Below are 18,752 nucleotides of genomic sequence, written 5' to 3' on the forward strand. Positions count from 1 at the left end.
ACTATTATATATACATATATACATATGTATGTGTGTATGTATATATACATATATACGGATATATACATATGTATGTATACTAAAACAAAAATTAAGTGAATGTGCTCTCTCTCTCTCTCTTGAAATATCTTATCGTACTGTGGTTACCTCCCTTGTGATGATGTGAGATGATAAAATGCCTATGTGATGAGAAGTTAGGTGAGTGACAAGAGGCACTATGTATCCTTAGGCTGCCTTCGACCTTCTGTGACATGTAAGGAGGATCGTTTGTCTCTACTCGCATAGCAGTTAACTTGGTGTAACTGAAACCATAGAAAGGGGAACTACAGAGAAGGGGGGACTGCTATATTCAGTGCTTTGTGAATTTGCTCATATTTTTCTAATTTAAATAGTCATTCCCTAATTTGATTATAGACTCCTTGAGATCCAAGAGTGAGTTTTTACCAACAATTTGTTGCACCCCAATTTATCTGGGTCAGTTTCGGTTACCTTGGAAGCCATTCAGGAAATAATTTTGGCAACTTTTAAGTTACGTTTAAAATATCCCATTAAGGGCACCTGGGTGACTCAGTCGGTTAAGTGTCTGCCTTTGGCTCAGGTCATGCTCGCAGGGTCCTGGGGTCGAGCCCCACGTCAGGCTCCCTGCTCCGTGGGGAGCCTGCTTCTCCCTCTCCCTCTGCCTGCTGCTCCCCCTGCTTGTGCTCTCTTACTCTCTCTCTCTTTCTCTTGCTCAAATGAATAAATAAAATCTTAAAAAAAAAAAAAAACAAATAAACAATGAAACATCCCATTGACTAAAAAGTCTTTAGCCTGAAAGACAACATTGAGATAGAGAATTTCAGAGATGATGTCTTCTTATTAAGAGAGGTTGAAATGTTCTTCCCAAGACTACACAAATGGTATTGATTGAAGTGTATGTATGGTCATATAAAACTAAAGACATATGGAGGTTGTGATACTATGGTTTTGTTTTATATTTTTATTTAAAATTCTGATTTTCCAGTACTCATTTTTGTGATGGTTTGATTGCTCCCTACTTTGCAAGATAATTCTACAGTTGCTATCAAAGTGCCCTTGGTCTATGCACTTAAATTTTTAGAAGTTGGATTTTAAGTCTCTAAGTTTGTATCTATTTAAACATGATAGTTAACTGGGTCCTCATCTTTGGATAAACATGCTCAACGTTTTAATCCTCTGAACAGCCTGTGGGATACTTTTCTTTCTTTCCCTTTCTTTTTTCTTTCTTTCTTTCCTTCTTTCTTTCTTTCCTTCCACTTTTTCATCCTAGAATTTGGAGTAACCCCAAGTGCACAGAATATATATGAGCAGAGAGGAACAGTGAGACCATTTGGGGCAACTTTTGACAACTTTGATTTATTAATGAGTTTTAGGCAGACAAGGGGAAGAATCCCTGCCTACTCAGTGTAGATTTGTGCTTATCTCGGTTTCTTAAGAGGGAAAGATTTGAAAAATGTAGAGATGAAGTATAGGTAAGCTAGGATAGTTTCTTCTGGAATCCTTTTAGAGAAAGGTGAATGGAAATTCCTAGATACAGGGACCTGCCCCTACTAGTCAGACAACCATCCTATTGTCTTGAGCAATGTTTTTTCCCCCGGACATAATTTGGGCTTCAACTGGAATTCTGCTTAGGCTTTCATTAGTAAAAAAACACGTCCAGCTAAATTCCTGGTAGTACTTTTTTAAGCTCAACCTAAAATAGGATTAAAGAAAATGCATATGTTGATGCTTAAAATTAGAATTGTCTTTTTTTTTTTTAAGATTTTATTTATTTATTTGACAGAGGTCACAAGTAGGCAGAGAGGCAGGCAGAGATAGAGAGCGGGAAGCAGGCTCCCCACTGAGCAGAGAACCCGGCATGGGGCTCGATCTCAGGACCCTGAGATCATGACCTAAGCTGAAGACAGTGGCTCAACCCACTGAGCCACCCAGGTGCCCCTAGAATTATCTTTTTAAAGAAGGTAAAATAAAGTAAGTAATTTACTTAAGTAGAAAACCTTGTAAATTTTACCTTTATATTGGCCATTCAAGGCAAATGGATCTAGCCAGACCTTGAAATCTGCCCAGGGCCCAGAACCTAGTTCAAATTAGAGTCTTGCGGCAGCGGAAGGAAACAGGTGCTGTTAATGGGAGCAGCATTGATTCTTACCCTCTGCTTATGTCCTTCCTCATCTCTTCAGTCTTGAGACTGTATTATCCTGACTCGGGGCCTGGCATGGATTCTGGCCCATAACAGGGACTCCACTGAGCTGGAAGGCTTAGGGAATTAAACAGTGTTCCTTTTCACAAGATTGAGAATCCCCTGAATGTTTGATGGATGAATGGGTCAATAAATTGTTAAAGAGTTAAAAACACTCTACCAGTTACTCAGGCACAAAATTGTGGAAAGGACTCTGAAATGCTTCCTGTTCCTCCTTGTTCCTCTGTTATAGTACCCGCCCACAAGTTTTCCCCTGCCTCTGCTTCCTGCTCTTTCCATTTCCCTTGTTATGTTCTAGACCTGCCTTTCTAAACTCAAGCCAGATTGTGGCAGTATCTTCCTTCTGGTTGTGCTACCTCTTTTTTTTTTTTAAGATTTTATTTATTTATTTATTTGACAGGGAGAGTGAGAGAGCACGAGCAGGCAGAGGGAGAGGGAGAAGCAGGGTCCCCACTGAACGGGGAGCCCAATGTGGGGCTTGATCCCAGGACTCTGGGATCATGACCTGAGCCGAAGGCAGTCGCTTAACCAACTGAGCCACCCAGGCACCCTGGTTGTGCTACCTCTTATCACCACCACCACCCCCTTGTAGCCTGGCACATTGTCCCTTCATCTCTTTTCCAAGGACACTAAAAGGAAAAACATACTCCTCCCCTGTTTCCTTTTTAATAACACACCACCATCGTTCTTACAATATTGACACCAGATGTTTAGTTTTGTCCCACACCAGGCAGTTCTCTTTGACACCAGCGAGGTGTCCTACAATTTGATTCAATTCTGTCATGATCTACCTGGAAATAGTGTCAGGTTCTGAAGGGCTCAGTCCCACGACTGCCCCCCTGCAAACTTCACATGCCATTCATAAGTCCCAGGCTGTCCCCTGTAATTTCTGATCAACCGGCTATAAATCTGGGCTTTTGATCCCTTCCTTGGGTTTGATAATTTGCTAGAATGGCTCATAGAACTCACAGTAACAGTTACTTGCATTTTCTGGCTCATCACAAAAGGATAGGATGAAGGTTACAAGTGAACATCTAGATGGAAGAGATACATAGGGCAAAGTATGTGGAGGAGATCTGGGAGCTTCTCTGCCCTCTCCGAACACCAGTCTCCCAGCACCTCCACGTATTCAGCAACTAGAAGCTCTAAACTGTCTACTTGGGGACGTTTATGGAGGCTCCATCACGTGGTCATGATCCAGTATTAACTCCACTTCTAGTCTTCTCCCCTTCCTGTAGAGTGGAGAATGGGGCTAAGAGTTGCGAGTTTATAATCATGGCTTGATCTTTCTGGTGACCAGCCCTTATCTGGGAGCGATTCAGGAGCCCACCCAGAGTCGCCTCATTAGAACAAAAGACATTCCTATCGCCTAAAAAGTTCCCTGAGATTTAGTTCTGTCAGAGCTAGGGTCAAAGGCCAAATGTTAGGACAAAAGGTGCTCCTCCAGCTCTTATCACTTATAAAATTCCAAGGGTTTTAGGAGCTCTACACCAGGAATTGGGAGCAGAGGCCAATATATATTTTTTCTGTTGTCTCACAGAACTTCTTTTATTCTGCGTATTAGGAAGGTTGAAAACTTACTCTCCCTATCATAATGGGAGATACATGTCCTCTGTCTAAACCCAGAGAATGTACAACACCAAGAGTAAACCGTAATGTAAACCATGGGCTTTGAGGGGGTTGTGTTGTGTTATCCATTCTCATAAATATACCACTCTGGTGGGAGATATTGATAGTGGGGAAAGCTGTGCAAACCTAGGGAAGGGGTATATGGGAAATCTCTATGCCTTCCTCTCAGTTTTGCTGTGAACATAAAAATCACTCTAAGAAAAATAAAGTCTTAATTTACGGGGGTGGAGGGAACCTTATTATTCACTATGAGGGCCATAGGTTATAACCCAGCATTTCCCTTGTTTTCCTTTGTTCTAGCTGTAGTAGTTTTCTTTCTTTCTTTCTTTCTTTTAATATTTTATTAATTTATTTGACAGTGAGGACGAGTAGGCAGAGTAGCAGGCAGAGAGAGAAGAAGTAGGCTCTCTGCTGAATAGAGAGCCTGACACAGGGCTTGATCCCAGGACCCTCAGATTATGACCTGAGCTGAAGGCAGATGCTTGACTGATTAAACCACCCAGGTGCCCCTAATGTGATTTTTTTTTTGTTTTTTGTTTTTTTTTTAAAGATTTTATTTATTTGACACACAGAGAGAGAAATCACAAGCAGGCAGAGAGGCAGGCAGAGAGAGAGAGAGGAGGAAACAGGCTCCCTGCTCAGCAGAGAGCCCGATGTGGGGCTCGATCCCAGGACCCTGAGATCATGACCTGAGCCGAAGGCAGAGGCTTTAACCCACTGAGCCACCCAGGCGCCCCAATGCGATGTTTTAAATGTAGCTTAAATGCAGTTTTTATAGCATGCCGGCGTGGCTCAGTCAGTTAAGCATCTGCCTTCAGCTCAGGTTATGATCCCAGGGTTCTAGGATCGAGGCCCATATTGGGCTCTCTGCTCTGTGGGGGGCCCTGCTTTTCAAAACTCTCCTTCTGCCTGCTGCTCTCCCTGCTTATATGCACGCTCTCTCTCTGTCAAATAAATAAATAAAGTCATAAAAAAAAGTAGTTTTTTTACTCTCTCCTGAAACCTGTCCTCAAGGCCAGATTCTTACTTTCATTAATCACCACATGGGCTGACCTTGAGCTGGACACCTGTATACACTGGCAAACACCAAAGGTGCTCCTTGTTCTGATGGAACGTATAGTCCTCCTCTTTAGGGCCACGCCCAACCACTCAAGCTTCCACCAAAGCCTTCTTCCTTCCTCTTCTTAAGTCCTGAAAATTAAACTGATCTCATCACTTGCTTGAGTGAGTATATTTTGAGGATTTGTTTTTATAAGGGTCCCTTTTTTTCTTTAAAGGGATCTTTTTTGCCTAAAAAATATATAAGTATTATAAAAACGAAGTCCTTCTTTATCTTCTGCCATCCAGAGATGAATAGCATAGATCTTTAGATCTTTTTTATCTCTATGTTATAGTCAGGATAAATTTTTTCAACTACCAAAAAAAGCTTTTATTTGTGGAAAGTTACTACACTGGTGTTGAAAAAAGTTGAACCGGTAAGGATCATGTTGAGAAAATAAAATGAAAAACATAATTTAAAAATTCCTCTGAAATATCTTTTCCATTTCTATATTTAGGGGGGAAAACAGTCCTTTGAACTTTGATTAAATTTGGATCAGGTAGTTTTCTTTGATCTTGTTCAAAATATTTATGTTCTAAGTGACTAATGACATATTATATTACTTTTCCTGTAATCTTTGCCTTTAGTCTGGGATGGTATTAACTCCCTCTCGGTTTTAGAAATCCAGGATTTCCCATGTTGATAGAAAATGGGATATTAAAAACATCTGTTAGAGTGTTCTGAAGCTATTAATTTGAGCTATGAACAGACTAATAAGCAGATTCAAGGAAAGGTCAGAATCATGTTAGTGTATGACTTTTTTAAAAATCCTTACTGAAAAATGAAAAATGAAACTTGTGCTCTGGTAAGTATTTGTTTTCTAAACCAGGGCTAATTGTCTATAGCAAAAGTCATTCTAACACTTTCTCTAGGGCAGAACTTGGTGGAAGGTAGGGCTGTCCCAAGCACCAGCCAAGGACTTTCTTTTCTGAAGAACCCAAAGACCCTGATGTAAGCCAGTTCCATCCATGTGACATGGGAGAGTGATGATACTCAGAATTCCCTTTGTTATTAGATGAGCTCTTGTTTCTTTTGCAATTAATATTTTCAAAGACTTTTTATTTATGTATTTTTGCGAGAGAGGGAGAGAAAGTAAGAGCAAGTAGGCACAAAGTGGGGTAAGGGCAGAGGGGGAAGCAGACTCCCTGCTGATAAGGGAACCCCATGCGGGGCTCGATCCCAGGACCCTGGGATCATGACCTGAGCCGAAAGCAGACGAGTAACTGACTGAGCCACGCAGGCGCCCCTATTGCAATTAATTTTTAATTATAGTTGCGAACAAGATATTTTGAGGGGTTATACTTAATAAATTATATCCATGAAATATTTTGGTGCTGTGGAAATAAATATTTAATACTATGGAAAGACTTTAGGATATAAGCATGTCTTATCTGCCTGATCTGTTCAGTTATACCTTTTAAATGTAATATCCCTTTCTCTATAGAACAGAGGTTCTTAAACTTTTTTGTACCTGGATCCCCGTGGCAATCTGGAGAGGCCTATGGATCCCTTAGAATAATTTTTTAAGTAACAGAATAAAATACATAAGACTAAATGGAAACCAGTAGGCCTGAAATGCAGTTATTAAAATAGTTTGAAAATATTACATAGTAATACACGAGCTGCTTTAGTAATGCATTAAATAAGAAGATCCGGTGGTGGATCTAAGAACTCCCATGACTTAGATATAGTGGTGATGGTAAACAAAATTTTGAGAAATCTGCAACATCTATAATGTGATATAAAAAAATGTATGCCTTCTCTGGTAGCAAAGTCACTGATATCATTGATGATATGCTGGTTTGTTCCCTACATTCATAATGTAAGGAAATTCTGTATTTCACTTAGAGGTTAGTGAAAATATTATTTTGTGTGTGTGTGTTTTGCCTATCCAGGGCTGCAGATCCCCAGAATTGTACCCGTAGGCATGCCTACAAAGCCGTTCTTTTCCCAATTCTCTTTGTACATTTAACTCAGATTCCCTGCATGTAGCTGAATGCCTCTGTTGCTGGGACTTGGCTCGCTAAAGATCTAGCAAGCTGACTGTGTTGCTGAAGAGTTTTCCTCTTAAGTGTTTGTCAGAGTCATGGGCTTACATCAGGAACTGTTCCACTTGAAAAAACACTGATATTCAGTCAAATTTGAATTCACTTTGGTGTTTATATTTGCTTTATGCTTCTCTTGTCTGTTCTTTGGGGAGTAAAATAAAATATACTTGTCTCCCTAAACCTAAATTTGCTCTTTGTTTACCAACAAAGAGGCGGTAAGAACCAAATATGGATAAGAACTTCCTTAAGTGGGGCTTGACTATGCCAAGACTGAGTCTGAGCCAGTCTAAGTGACCTGATTGGTGCTGACCACATAGTAAATACCATAATAATTGTGTCCTTTCCTGCTAGGATATAGAAGCTTTATGAGAGCAAAACCTTTTCCTGGGATACCCGGGTGGCTCAGTCAGTTAAGCCTCAGCCTTTGGCTCAGATCATGATCCTCGGGATCGAGTCACATGTCAGGCACCTTGTTCAGGGAGGAGTCTGCTTATCCCTCTGCCTGCTGCTCCCACTGCTTGTGCATGTGTGCACTCTCTCTCTCTGCTTCTGACAAACAGATAAATAAAATATAAATAAATAAAACATCAACAATTAAAAATGCATAATACCATTGCAAGAATAGACCTATTGATTGAAAAATAATAATAATTATTCTATTATTAGAATAGGGAGGTGACTTTAAAAACACCCTGTTTATAAGAATCTAATGTATGACAAAGTAGGAAGTCTAAGACGGTAAGAAAAAAAAAGACTGTTTATTGAATAACCTATTAAAATTTGAAAAATTAGTTAAGATTCATATGTCAATAGATACACTAAAAATCAAAACTAAATATAAATAGGCAGAACACAGAGGATTTTTAGGGCAGAGAAAATACTCTGTTTGATACCATCATGATGGTATGTATCATTTTATCTTTGTCCAGACCTCTAGAATGTACAACCCAACTGTGGACTCTGGGTGATAATGAAATGTCAGTACAGGGTCTTCAGCTGTAGTAAATGTAACATTCTGGTGGAGGATGTTGATAATGGGAGAGTCTGTGCATGTGGGAGGGGCAGGAAGTGTGTGGAAAATCTCTGTTCCTTCCCCCAGTTTTATTTTGAATATGAAACTGCTCTTAAAATAAAAAGCCTTAATTAAAGTAAAAACTAAATATAAAGCGGTAAACTCTAGTAAAAACAGGAAAAAAACAGAATGTGTTCTTTATTAAAACTCTAAGGATAGAGAAAGGAGGAGACATGATTTTCTAAGCCCAGAAAAATAAAGAAATTATAAAGGAAAATATTGATACTTTTCCACTATTCTAAATAATAAAAACATTATAAAGGCTTAAAATACAATCAAAATTAAAAGATAAACATGCATCAGAAAATATATTAGTAGCAAAAATGAAAAAAATTGCTTTTTCACTAAGAATTTTAAAACTCCCGTAGATATATGGACTAAACATAGGAACAAACAATTTCCTCAGAAAATGCATAATAAATACACAATGTCATCCTCTGAATCATAAATCTCAATTAAAACAAGGTTTCAGGGGCGCCTGGGTGGCTCAGTGGATTAAGCCGCTGCCTTCGGCTCAGGTCATGATCTCGGGGTTCTGGGATCGAGCCCCGCATCAGGCTCTCTGTTCAGCAGGGAGCCTGCTTCCCCCTGACTCTCTGCCTACTTGTGATCTCTCTCTCTCTGTCAAATAAATAAATAAAATCTTAAAAAATAATAATAAATGAAACAAGGTTTCAGTTCCCCCTGGTACATCAGCAGTAAAAAAAACTACAATACACATAACTGGATCATTTTGGTGAAATTGATATTCTCATTTATTTATAATGATATTTTAAATTGGTATATCCCTTTAGGGAAGGTTTCTCATGATAAATATTTACCAGTATTTTTTTTAAATATTTAAAGATTTTATTTATTTATTTGACAGAGGGAGCACAAGTAGGCAAAGGGGCAGGCAGAGGCAGAGAGAGAAGCAGACTCCCCACCGAGCAGCAAACCTGATGTGGGGCTCCATCCCAGGACGCTGGGATCATGATCTGAGCCAAAGGCAGATGCCTAACCAACTAAGCCACCCAGGCACCCCTGCTTATCAGTATTTAAAAAAAAAAAAAAACTTTATTCTCACTGATCAGGAAATAGTCTGAACTCTGGAAAAAGACAAATATATTAAGATTCTGATCAGTTTACTTAAAATTAAAATGATTACACAGTTTATTATTCAAGCCCAGTAACTTTCAAGAGTGCAGTAGGTATACAGCAGTATCATTATGGGCAAATTAGGATATATGGCCTATCTTATTTATAATAGCCAAAACAAGATAACTTTAAAATGACCTAAAAATCTAATAGGGTACCTAAGTAGGGAGTAATATATCCCTGTCATGGGATAATATTTAGCTATTCCTGTGGGGGGAGGAAATATGTGGGCTAGAATACTTTAAGTGGGCTATAAAATCCTTCATGTTATTAAAATTAAGTAAAATCAGGAATTTATAAAAACAGAAGGAAATACTTTTAAATCATAATAGTTATTTTTTAAAGATTTTATTTATTTACTTGACAGAGAGAGAGAGATCACAAGTAGGCAGAGAGGCAGGCAGAGACAGAGGGGGAAGCAGGCTCCCCGCTGAGCAGAGAGCCCGATGCCATGCGGGGCTCTATCCCAAGACCCTGAGATCTCGACCCGAGCTGAAGGCAGAGGCTTAACCCACTGAGCCACCCAGGTGCCCCCATGATAGTTATTTTAGAGAGATGTACATAGTTTGAGTTTTCTCCATTATTTAGTTTTCCAAATTTCCTATAATACATTTTAAAATTAAAAAAAAAAAAATGCTTCATAGGGATGCCTGGCTGGCTCAGTCAGTTAAGCATCTGCCTTCAGCTTCAGTCATGATTGCAGGGTCCTGGGATCAAGTCCCGTATTGGGCTCCCTGCGAGGTGGGGAACCTGCTCCTGCCTCTGCCTCCTGTTCTCCCTGCTTGTGCTCTCTCTTTCTGACAAATAAATAAAATCTTTAAAAAATATATGCTTCATAATGCATTAGAATGTTAATCATTACAGTTTTCCATTCTGGTCCGCCTTCTTTTTTTTTTTTTTTTTTTTTTTAAGATTTTATTTATTTATTTGACAGAGATCACAAGTAGGCAGAGAGGCAGAGAGAGAGGAAGGGAGGCAGGCTTCCCTGATGAGCAGAGAGCCCGATGCGGGGCTCAATCCCAGGACCCTGCAACCATGACCCCAGCCGAAGGCAGAGGCTTTAACTCACTGAGCCACCCAGGCGCCCCCGCCTTACTTTCTTTTATGTATGAGGATATTGACACACAGAAATGCTACAGGGCATGGCCAAAGTCCCGTGCCTTGGCTAAAGGTAGCTGGACGGTTAAGAATCTATGCTCTCACTCCCAGTGAGGGCTCTTGACCACTTCCTCAGGCTGCTTTGAAGATGGCAGCAGTGTGTCTTGCAACGTGACACCTGGCCTTTATTTTTGGTGTTTAACATAATCTGTACTTTGTTTCAGAAGTCAGGCTTGTTCTTAGTTGCTTCTTTTAAAATTTGAATCTTTGGCAAAGGAGCTTATTGACTAGACTTACTTTTCTCTGGATCCCATAATTCTGGATGTGTCACTGATCTCATTACATATTGAAGAAGGAAAGAAGAGATGTGGGGAATACAAAGCAAGACACATCCTCAAATTAAAAACTCTGGACTTTGGAACGTTACTGTCCAGTATGCTCATTTCCTCTGTGCCCTGCCACTAACCGTTTCTCAGCACGCCGTCCAGGAATCTGGCAGACTGTTGTTGAATTAATGTCCCAGAATCCCACAGATGACTCATTTTTAGGAAAGGTTAATGGAGTTCTGAATAGTTTTCTGCTTTAAGTTGATTATTTTTTGATTAGGTAAGCAGGGTGATAAGACTTACTAGGACCCTACATATATATATACATACATGGAACTTAGACCTCTCACAAGATATAGTATTTGCTATGTCCTTATTCTTTCACTCTGGGCCTCATCTATGACAACAAAGTTAACTTGCATATCTCTTGAGGCACATGCTGTGTTTTGCTTAATTTTGTGCTTCTAATGGTGATAATGGGGTTAATTAACTTTTATTAATCAACGATGCCACCTGGTGGCCAGAAAGTACATTTTATGGTGCCCATGCTCGCCGCAGGCAACTTTTTTTTCTTTAATATAAACTTAACAGCATTTGAAGCATTTTTTATTAGTGAAGTTTTTAAAAATGCCTAGTTTGGTTTGGCAGAAGCAGGAAAGTCATGGAACGCTGTTAAGTCTAACGTGGCACATCGAAATGACTACTGTGTTGTCACTGTTTCTTGGGAAACTCATCCAGGATACTAGGTTCTAAATGGTACAAAGTAAGAATTCCCTATGACTCACACAAGCGTGTCTGTCTAGTCTCTGTTCCTGGGTTTCACCTGGGTTATAGCAGTCACTGGGGTAGCTGGTGGTTTCAGTGCTGCTCCCATCTGACTCAGAGGCCGATTGGTCACATTCTTCTCATTCTGCAGTTAAGGCACTGAGTGATTCTGAACCGAGGGGGTCTTATCTTCCCGGAAAAGGTGGAAGTTCTCAAAACGATATCCTGCAACAGGGTGCCCTGCAAATAGGGCACCTCCTTGGTCAAAAGCATGATTCTGCAACATGTTAGTGGTGGGTTTTCCACTCATCCAATTTTGTGTTTCCACTCTGTTCCTGAAAGTTCAGGATGGCAGGCAGCAGCTGGACTTGAGCTCAGGGAACGAAAATGAAACTCAGGCTTATCAGGCTCAGCCCCATGATTCTGAGGTCAGTATTTCCTAATACGGACATCTTCCACAGAGCTCTCTTGGTTTAGAGAAATGTGTCCGTTTGCTTGGGTATACTTCTCTATTAAAGAACAAAAGTCAAAGACAAAGTAGGAACTTGACATGAATCTGATACTTAGGTAAATTTGCTTTCCTTTCCACAGTCTTCACCTGACCAGAAGCTTTAAGGAACATCACTTTTGATCAAGGAGACAGCCTAGATATGAAGAACATGTAAGAAGAGTAGGTTTTTCTCCTTAGCCCTATCACTCACATAGAAAAGTTAAATATTTGGACTCACCGAACATGGCTTATAAATGGATTGCATTCCGAGTGGGGTCAGAGTGAGATTAAGTTAATTTTTCATCTCCAGATGAAGCAAAGTCATCTAAGTGTAAAGAGGGCATTTTGTTAATTTTTGTGGTTTTCTTATCCATGTGATTGGTAGCATACTGTCCAACTTGTGCATTCAGATTGCTTTAAGAACTGAATTGCTAGTGATGGTCTCTGGCAAGATGGAACTTATTCCATGGTACACAGAAACTCCATGTCCTCATACACAGTGTCTCTCCAGGGCTTGTTGCCAGTGGTGGATATTTACAGTGTGCATGTCTAGACTCATACAGGTTCTTGTATCACTGTCTCAAAGATGTACAGAGTTTCAACAGTGGGTGTGTGTGTGTGTGTCATCTATTGAGTTTAAATAGCTGACACTAACACCCAAGTTTTCCTTTGTGTCTTTGAGCATGACTTCATCAATCCATGCATGAAATTACACCTGTTCCGTAATACTGCTGAATGGAGATTGATTCTGATAAAAATGCAGTCTCTTGCTGTGCCTTTCCTCTTTTTATTTTCTCAACTCCCACTGGCATTAGGATTGCTTTCAGCCTTTATTGCCTTTGACCTAAACACAATCCTGGTCTAAGAAAATTATTTATATTTTTATCCATTAAGCATTTCTTGTCCCATGTATGCAAAGGCCCTCACTAAGTGCTAAGAATCAGATATGGGTCCTGCCCACAAGGAGCTTTGAGTCTCATGAGAAAATGATAGAAGATATAAAGTAACTACTGTGTAATCTATTTTTCAAAGGGAGAGAATATTTCTTTCAAATGGAAAGTTTGATAAGAGGGGAGGAATTTGAAATGAACCTTGAAATACAGGAGTAGAATTTTTATATGCAGAGACAGAGAAAAGGATTCAGTAAAAGGGAACATTAGAGACAAAGACAAGAAGTATGGAGCCAGGGACCACATGGGAAGCATCTAAGGCATTATGCAGAATCAGACTTTGGTCAGAACAAAGCACCTGTGTTAGATAGTAGAGAAAAAAAATCAGAAAAGTGAGTAGGGATCATGTAGTTGGTGGGGCGGAATTTAAATTCTAGGTAACAGATTCTGTTTGGGGGGTTTTTGTGTGTGTGGTTTTGTTTTTTGGGATTTTTTTTTTTTTTTTTTTTTTTTTCAGAATTTGTTTTGAGAGGCAATGGGAAGCCATCCAACATTTCTCAACAGAGAACGAAATACGTTGAGATTCCATGGCATTCCCTCAGTATTAAACACTTATGAAATATAACCCAGTGCATTAATTTTTTTCTCTATTACAAGAATGACTGTATACCATGTAGCTTACTTAAAGACCTTCTTACTTAAAGACCTTCTTCATCTAGACCAGAGTTTCTCAACTGCAGCCCTATTGACATTCTGGGTCAGATAATTCTTTGTTGTAGGCTGTCCTGTGCGTTTGTAGGTTATTTAGCAACATCCCTGGCCTGTAGCCACTAGATGCCAGCAGCATCCCCTTTTCCCCAGTTGTGACAATCAAAATGTCTCCAGACATTTCCAGATGTCCCCTGGTGGGCAAATTCACCCCCATTTGAGAACCACTGCTCTAGACTTATGTATTGTATTCCTGTGCAATTCTCTGATTGTTAGACTCCTAGACTGACAAATCCCTTAGGCACTCGATCTACTGATGCGTAGAATTTTGTACTGGACATACTTCCGATTTGAAATTAAGGCATTTCCTCTGTGTTGGACTAAAAGCACTGAACTGGGCATCAGGAGACCTGGATCTCTAGTCCTGAATCTCTAGTCTCTAGCTCTTGCCACAAAGAGGTTGTGGCTCTGCTGAGACCCTATGCTCAGTAACCCGATTCCTCTTGAAAATGACCAATGTGACCCCTGCAGTTCTTTCTACCTCTGAGCCTGTGTCCTGATTTCAAATGCATGTCAGGGCTTTATTCTTTCACATTTTTAGAAAGTTAGCATACATTAAACTAACATATATTAATCAACAAGATTGATTGAAGTATTGAGTAAGAAAGATGAAATGATTTTTTTCCTTAGTGCTTGATTTTACTAAATATCATATTCCTTTCCCTCTTACAGATTATTTGAAAAATCTTCTAGAGGACTCTGGAGATTACAGAGACACTCAAGGTAAATAACTTTCATGTATTAATTTGTTGCAGAAATTCTTTTATTACAGTTGGCTGGAGGACCCAGCATTGTCTGGAGTGAGGAGGGTTTCTTCTATGCTCAGTCACTCTGTGCCAGTGGTAAATTCACCTTCTCTAGATGTCTGTTGCTTTGAAAAGCAGGGATTGAACCAGTTGATCTGCAAGGTCATTTCAGGCTTAAAAATCATGAGTCTGCGAAGTGGTCAAACTACACAAATCAGGGATACAGTCTAAAATAGCATATTCTGGGACTGTTTAATGCTGGACAATTGCCTTACCACCTTCTACCCCTTAGCATTTAAAGCAGCACTTAAAGGTAAACTTCATTATAATACAAGGGATTCACTGACATTCACAGGTTAATCCACTGTGTATGTGTGTGTCTTTCTCTTACATATACATACACGCATATACACAGATTAATTCTGTTCAAGATAGCCGTGTTTCTTTCTATTTATCTCCAAAGTACCTCTTTCAAATGCTATAGGTATATCCCCGGCTCTAATTTGAAGTCCATGTCCAGCCCATTAATTTTTGAATTTTGGTCACACTTCTTGTGCATACTTTTTATTTTCAGATTACAAAACAGAACAGGTGTTTTACCCATTTTATAAAGATTCTTATTTGCTCTCTTAATCATTTTATTTTTACTTCTCTAACATCTTCTATTTGCAAGTGTTTCACCTTTCTTTTTTTTTTTTTTTTTTTTTTTTAGAGACAGCATGAGTGGGGGGAGGAGCAGAGGGAGAGGGACAAGCATACCCCTGTGCTGAGAACAGAGCCCAAGTCGGGGCTCAATCCCATGAGCCCGAGATCGTAACTGACCCAAAACCAAGAGTCAGTTCACAAAGTAATGCATGTCATCTCCTCAGGCCTAGTAGGCTTCTTTGTGGCATTTCTCCCCTCTTGGGATTAAACTAAGAGAAGGAAGGTATGCAGTGACCCTCTAAATCATCAGTTTTCATAGATCTGGTTTCCTATCCCAGGGTACTTCTCTCCCAAGGCAGTTCATATTGGAATGGTCCTTAACTTCTGGGTGAAGTCCTCTCCTTATCCTTGTAAACTTCAACAGGATAATCAAAGCTCAGCACAAAGCAAGCCTGACATTCATACTGTTGATACATAACGTCTATAACATCTCCTTTAGAGTCTTTCTCAGACTCATTTTTTTTCCGTGAGTCTTGTTTTTCCTTGCTGTTGTCCTCATCAGACCTCATTGTCCGTATTTCTACCTACTCAGAGTTAACCTTGCTCCTCCCGTGGCACTTCTCACTGTTACAAATTCGCCATCTTGCCATCTGGAATTGCTTAATGTTGTAGCCCACTGGACTAATCTGATGTTTCTACACATTTTAGATGCCCTTGCTGTTGTTATAGAAGTCGCCAACCACGCCAATGACACCATGAAGCAAGGAGTAAGTATCTTGATTTCAGTGGCTGGCAGACTGTTGAACCTGGGGGCCCAGGCCTTCATGTGCTACACATTCTCTTTCTGTAGGACAACTTTCAGAAGCTTATGCAGATTCAGTACAGCCTAAATGGACACCATGAAATAGTGCAGCCTGGACGGGTAAGTGTTTTAGACTGCCTTTTGCAAATGTAATGTGATGCACTTAGACACCTTTTGTAGCTATTTTGCATTTCAGTTATGAAAATAGGTTATTGTTGTTACTCTCTACTGTCTTGATCTGGATCAACTAGGTTCACTCTATCCATTCAAAACATTCATGACTTAAGTCACTGTGACAAAAAGTACAATTCAATTAGGAGAATGGCAAGGGACCCCACAGAGTATCTGATTAAATAAAATCATTTTATTGTGTAATACTAACTGACCTCACACAGCTTTAAAGACAACTTCAGTTAAGATCTTGAGTGTAAGAGGGGATTATGAGGGGAGGGAGAAAACTGTATTTTGGTGCTCCTCATAGAGCACAAAAGTGGCCTAGGGAATGAGTTCAGCAAAATTACAAAATGCAATTGTCAGAACATTGGCTGTACCTCAGGATCAAGGACATGCTCAGTCAGTTACATTTCAGACCACATAGTACCCTGGGACTGGATTTATGAATACTGGATTTATGAAACTCTGCCGGCTTGTCCAACTCCTTCAAAGGTTTAAGAAGAAACCATGACTGTAAAAAGTCACATGGAAATTATGTCCACCCAGCCCTACCTCCAAAAAAAATTCTGGGGAAAGAAAGTTGAAAAACAAATTATATGCATATTGTAGTTGTGTTATGGTGGGACTAAATGGGCATTTGTTTGGATGAATCAGGTTTTTCTCAAAGAGGGAACTCTGATGAAGCTGTCTCGGAAAGTCATGCAGCCCCGAGTGTTTTTCCTGGTAAGTGACTGTGTGTGTTTCTGAGCCAGAAGAGGGGATAATTGCCTAATGGAAGGAGACATTTGTATATGACAGATGAGTTTAACACATTCGGAGAGATTTAGTGGGATCTGTGGCTGACTGTCTTGCTTACTTGCATTTCAAGTAACGGAAACAAAGTCTTTTATGATGTAGAACCAGAAAATTATTTCCTTTTTGAATTCAATTTATGTCACTTCTCACTTAGGAAAGTTGATTCAATCATTTATTTAGTCAGATTGTAATACTTTAGTGGGATTTAGAATTCAGAAAACATATCTGTTACAGAACTTGGAAGGAAAGCACATATTCTAGAAATTGCCTTTTTAATCTAATAAAGCATTCTGGGTGGTCATAGTTTATATAAGCAGACATAAGTGTTTTTATTCAGAGAACTTTTAATAAGAAAGGAATATTTTTCTTTTATTTCGGTGTCTTATCAGTGTCTTGGTAGCTGACATTTTTGCTTTACTTCATTCTATGAAATATTTCTACTTTCAGTTTAACGATGCCCTGCTATATACAACACCAGTGCAGTCTGGGATGTATAAACTGAACAATATGCTCTCATTGGCTGGAATGAAGGTCTGTGCGTCTGTTAGAAGATGTTTCTTTTCTTAACCCAAATATATTTAGAGACAAAGCCCAAAGATAACCGTCTTTCTTACATACTTGAGTTTTCTCTCTCCCTGTGTTACTGTTTATGTGTTTATTTATTCATTCATTAATCATTTGTTCACTCATACGTTCATTTATTCATGAGGTGTTTATTGAGAACTATAAACAAAATATGGTAAGACATTTGGTAAAAAATACAAAGATGAGTTGAATCATGATTGTTTTTGTCTCTGCTCCCCCCGTACCCCCCCAGAAGCTCAGCAACTAGAGTTGGGAAGATAATAAACCACACATAAATACCTATAAAATAGACAGTAATAAATATCACTGTGAAGGTGCAATTAATGTTTTGGGGAGTCCTGGGGCACCTGGGTGGCTCAGTCGGTTAAGCATCCGACTCTTAGTTTCAGCTCAGGTCATGCATGGTCTCAGGGTGGTGACATTGAGCCCAGAGTCAGTCTCCACGCTCAGTGTGGAGTCTGCTTGAGATTCTCTCTCCCTCTCTGCCCTTACCACCCCTCCTCAAATAAAGAAATAAATAAGATCTTTTTAGAAAGAAAAATTGGGGGGAGCTTAGAAAATGAGTGTGCAGCTTTCAGTAGGACCTGGTGGAGGAATCGGTAGCAGCTAGGAAACAGGGAGAATTGAGAAAGTCTTTGGAGGAAGAGCCACAAGCCTTAAAGAATAGGTCACATTTGGCCACACTGAGATGCAGGGAAGGCGCCTTGTTCCAGGTAGAGAGAGAGAGCAACGGGCTGAAGGTGGGAAAGTTGGGCATGTATGTGTGTGTGTATATATATATATAGACATATAACTCTAGCACACAGAGCAGATGAAGGAGAGTCATGGTAGATACAGTTGAGTCTGAAGGTTGGTGGTGGCTGACAGCAGCCAGGGCATTGAGCAGCTTCAGGGATGAGATTTGCAATAGGCTGAATTTGCTCAAACTGTTTTTGCTTTCTTTAAGGTCAGAAAACCCACCCAAGAAGCATATCAGAATGAACTAAAGATTGAAAGTGTAGAACGCTCCTTTATCCTCTCAGCCAGGTAAATTTCTAAAATCTGTATGTGTGAACATTTGCCAGGATTACAGGGTCATACATCTCCAGCACTTCCTACATTTGGGTAAACTGCTAGACCTACTTTTTTTTTTCTCCTTCTTTTCAGTCTCCAAACCGTGGAGTTTATTCTTGTTTACCATGTAGGTAAAATGTCTAATTGCTGATCCAATAATGTGTTTGAAGCGCAGAAATAAAAATATTCCTGTGAAGAGAATAATAATGCTGAAAAGTGCCTTGCTGATCTTTTCTTTTTTTTTTTTTTTTAGTGAATACTTCAAACCTTTTACAATGGCACCTAATGTTTTTAAAGACACCTAGTGCTTTATAATTCACTAGGAAGTTTTCACGTAACATTGAAAGGTCATAACAAATCTACGAGGTAGGTGTCCTCTCATTAAAAATGAGGAAGACTAAGTTAGAGAAAA

At 39.6% G+C, this 18,752-nt stretch overlaps 1 protein-coding gene across 1 annotated transcript in view; it reads left to right on the top strand.

The window, feature by feature from the left end:
• The window catches only part of LOC111142154 (FYVE, RhoGEF and PH domain containing 6), a 113,164-nt gene that overhangs the window by 74,422 nt on the left and 19,990 nt on the right, over positions 1 to 18,752 (top strand). Inside the window, exons 9-14 of the mRNA XM_022495143.1 lie at positions 14,213 to 14,263; positions 15,640 to 15,698; positions 15,782 to 15,853; positions 16,562 to 16,630; positions 17,150 to 17,233; positions 18,234 to 18,313. Of these exons, the coding sequence (XP_022350851.1) occupies positions 14,213 to 14,263; positions 15,640 to 15,698; positions 15,782 to 15,853; positions 16,562 to 16,630; positions 17,150 to 17,233; positions 18,234 to 18,313 (415 nt within the window). The remainder of the gene's footprint in view (positions 1 to 14,212; positions 14,264 to 15,639; positions 15,699 to 15,781; positions 15,854 to 16,561; positions 16,631 to 17,149; positions 17,234 to 18,233; positions 18,314 to 18,752) is intronic.

The sequence above is a fragment of the Enhydra lutris genome, unplaced genomic scaffold, assembly GCF_002288905.1.
Source record: "Enhydra lutris kenyoni isolate GAN:26980312 unplaced genomic scaffold, ASM228890v2 scaffoldscaffold7, whole genome shotgun sequence".
In the NCBI taxonomy this organism is placed as follows: domain Eukaryota; kingdom Metazoa; phylum Chordata; class Mammalia; order Carnivora; family Mustelidae; genus Enhydra; species Enhydra lutris.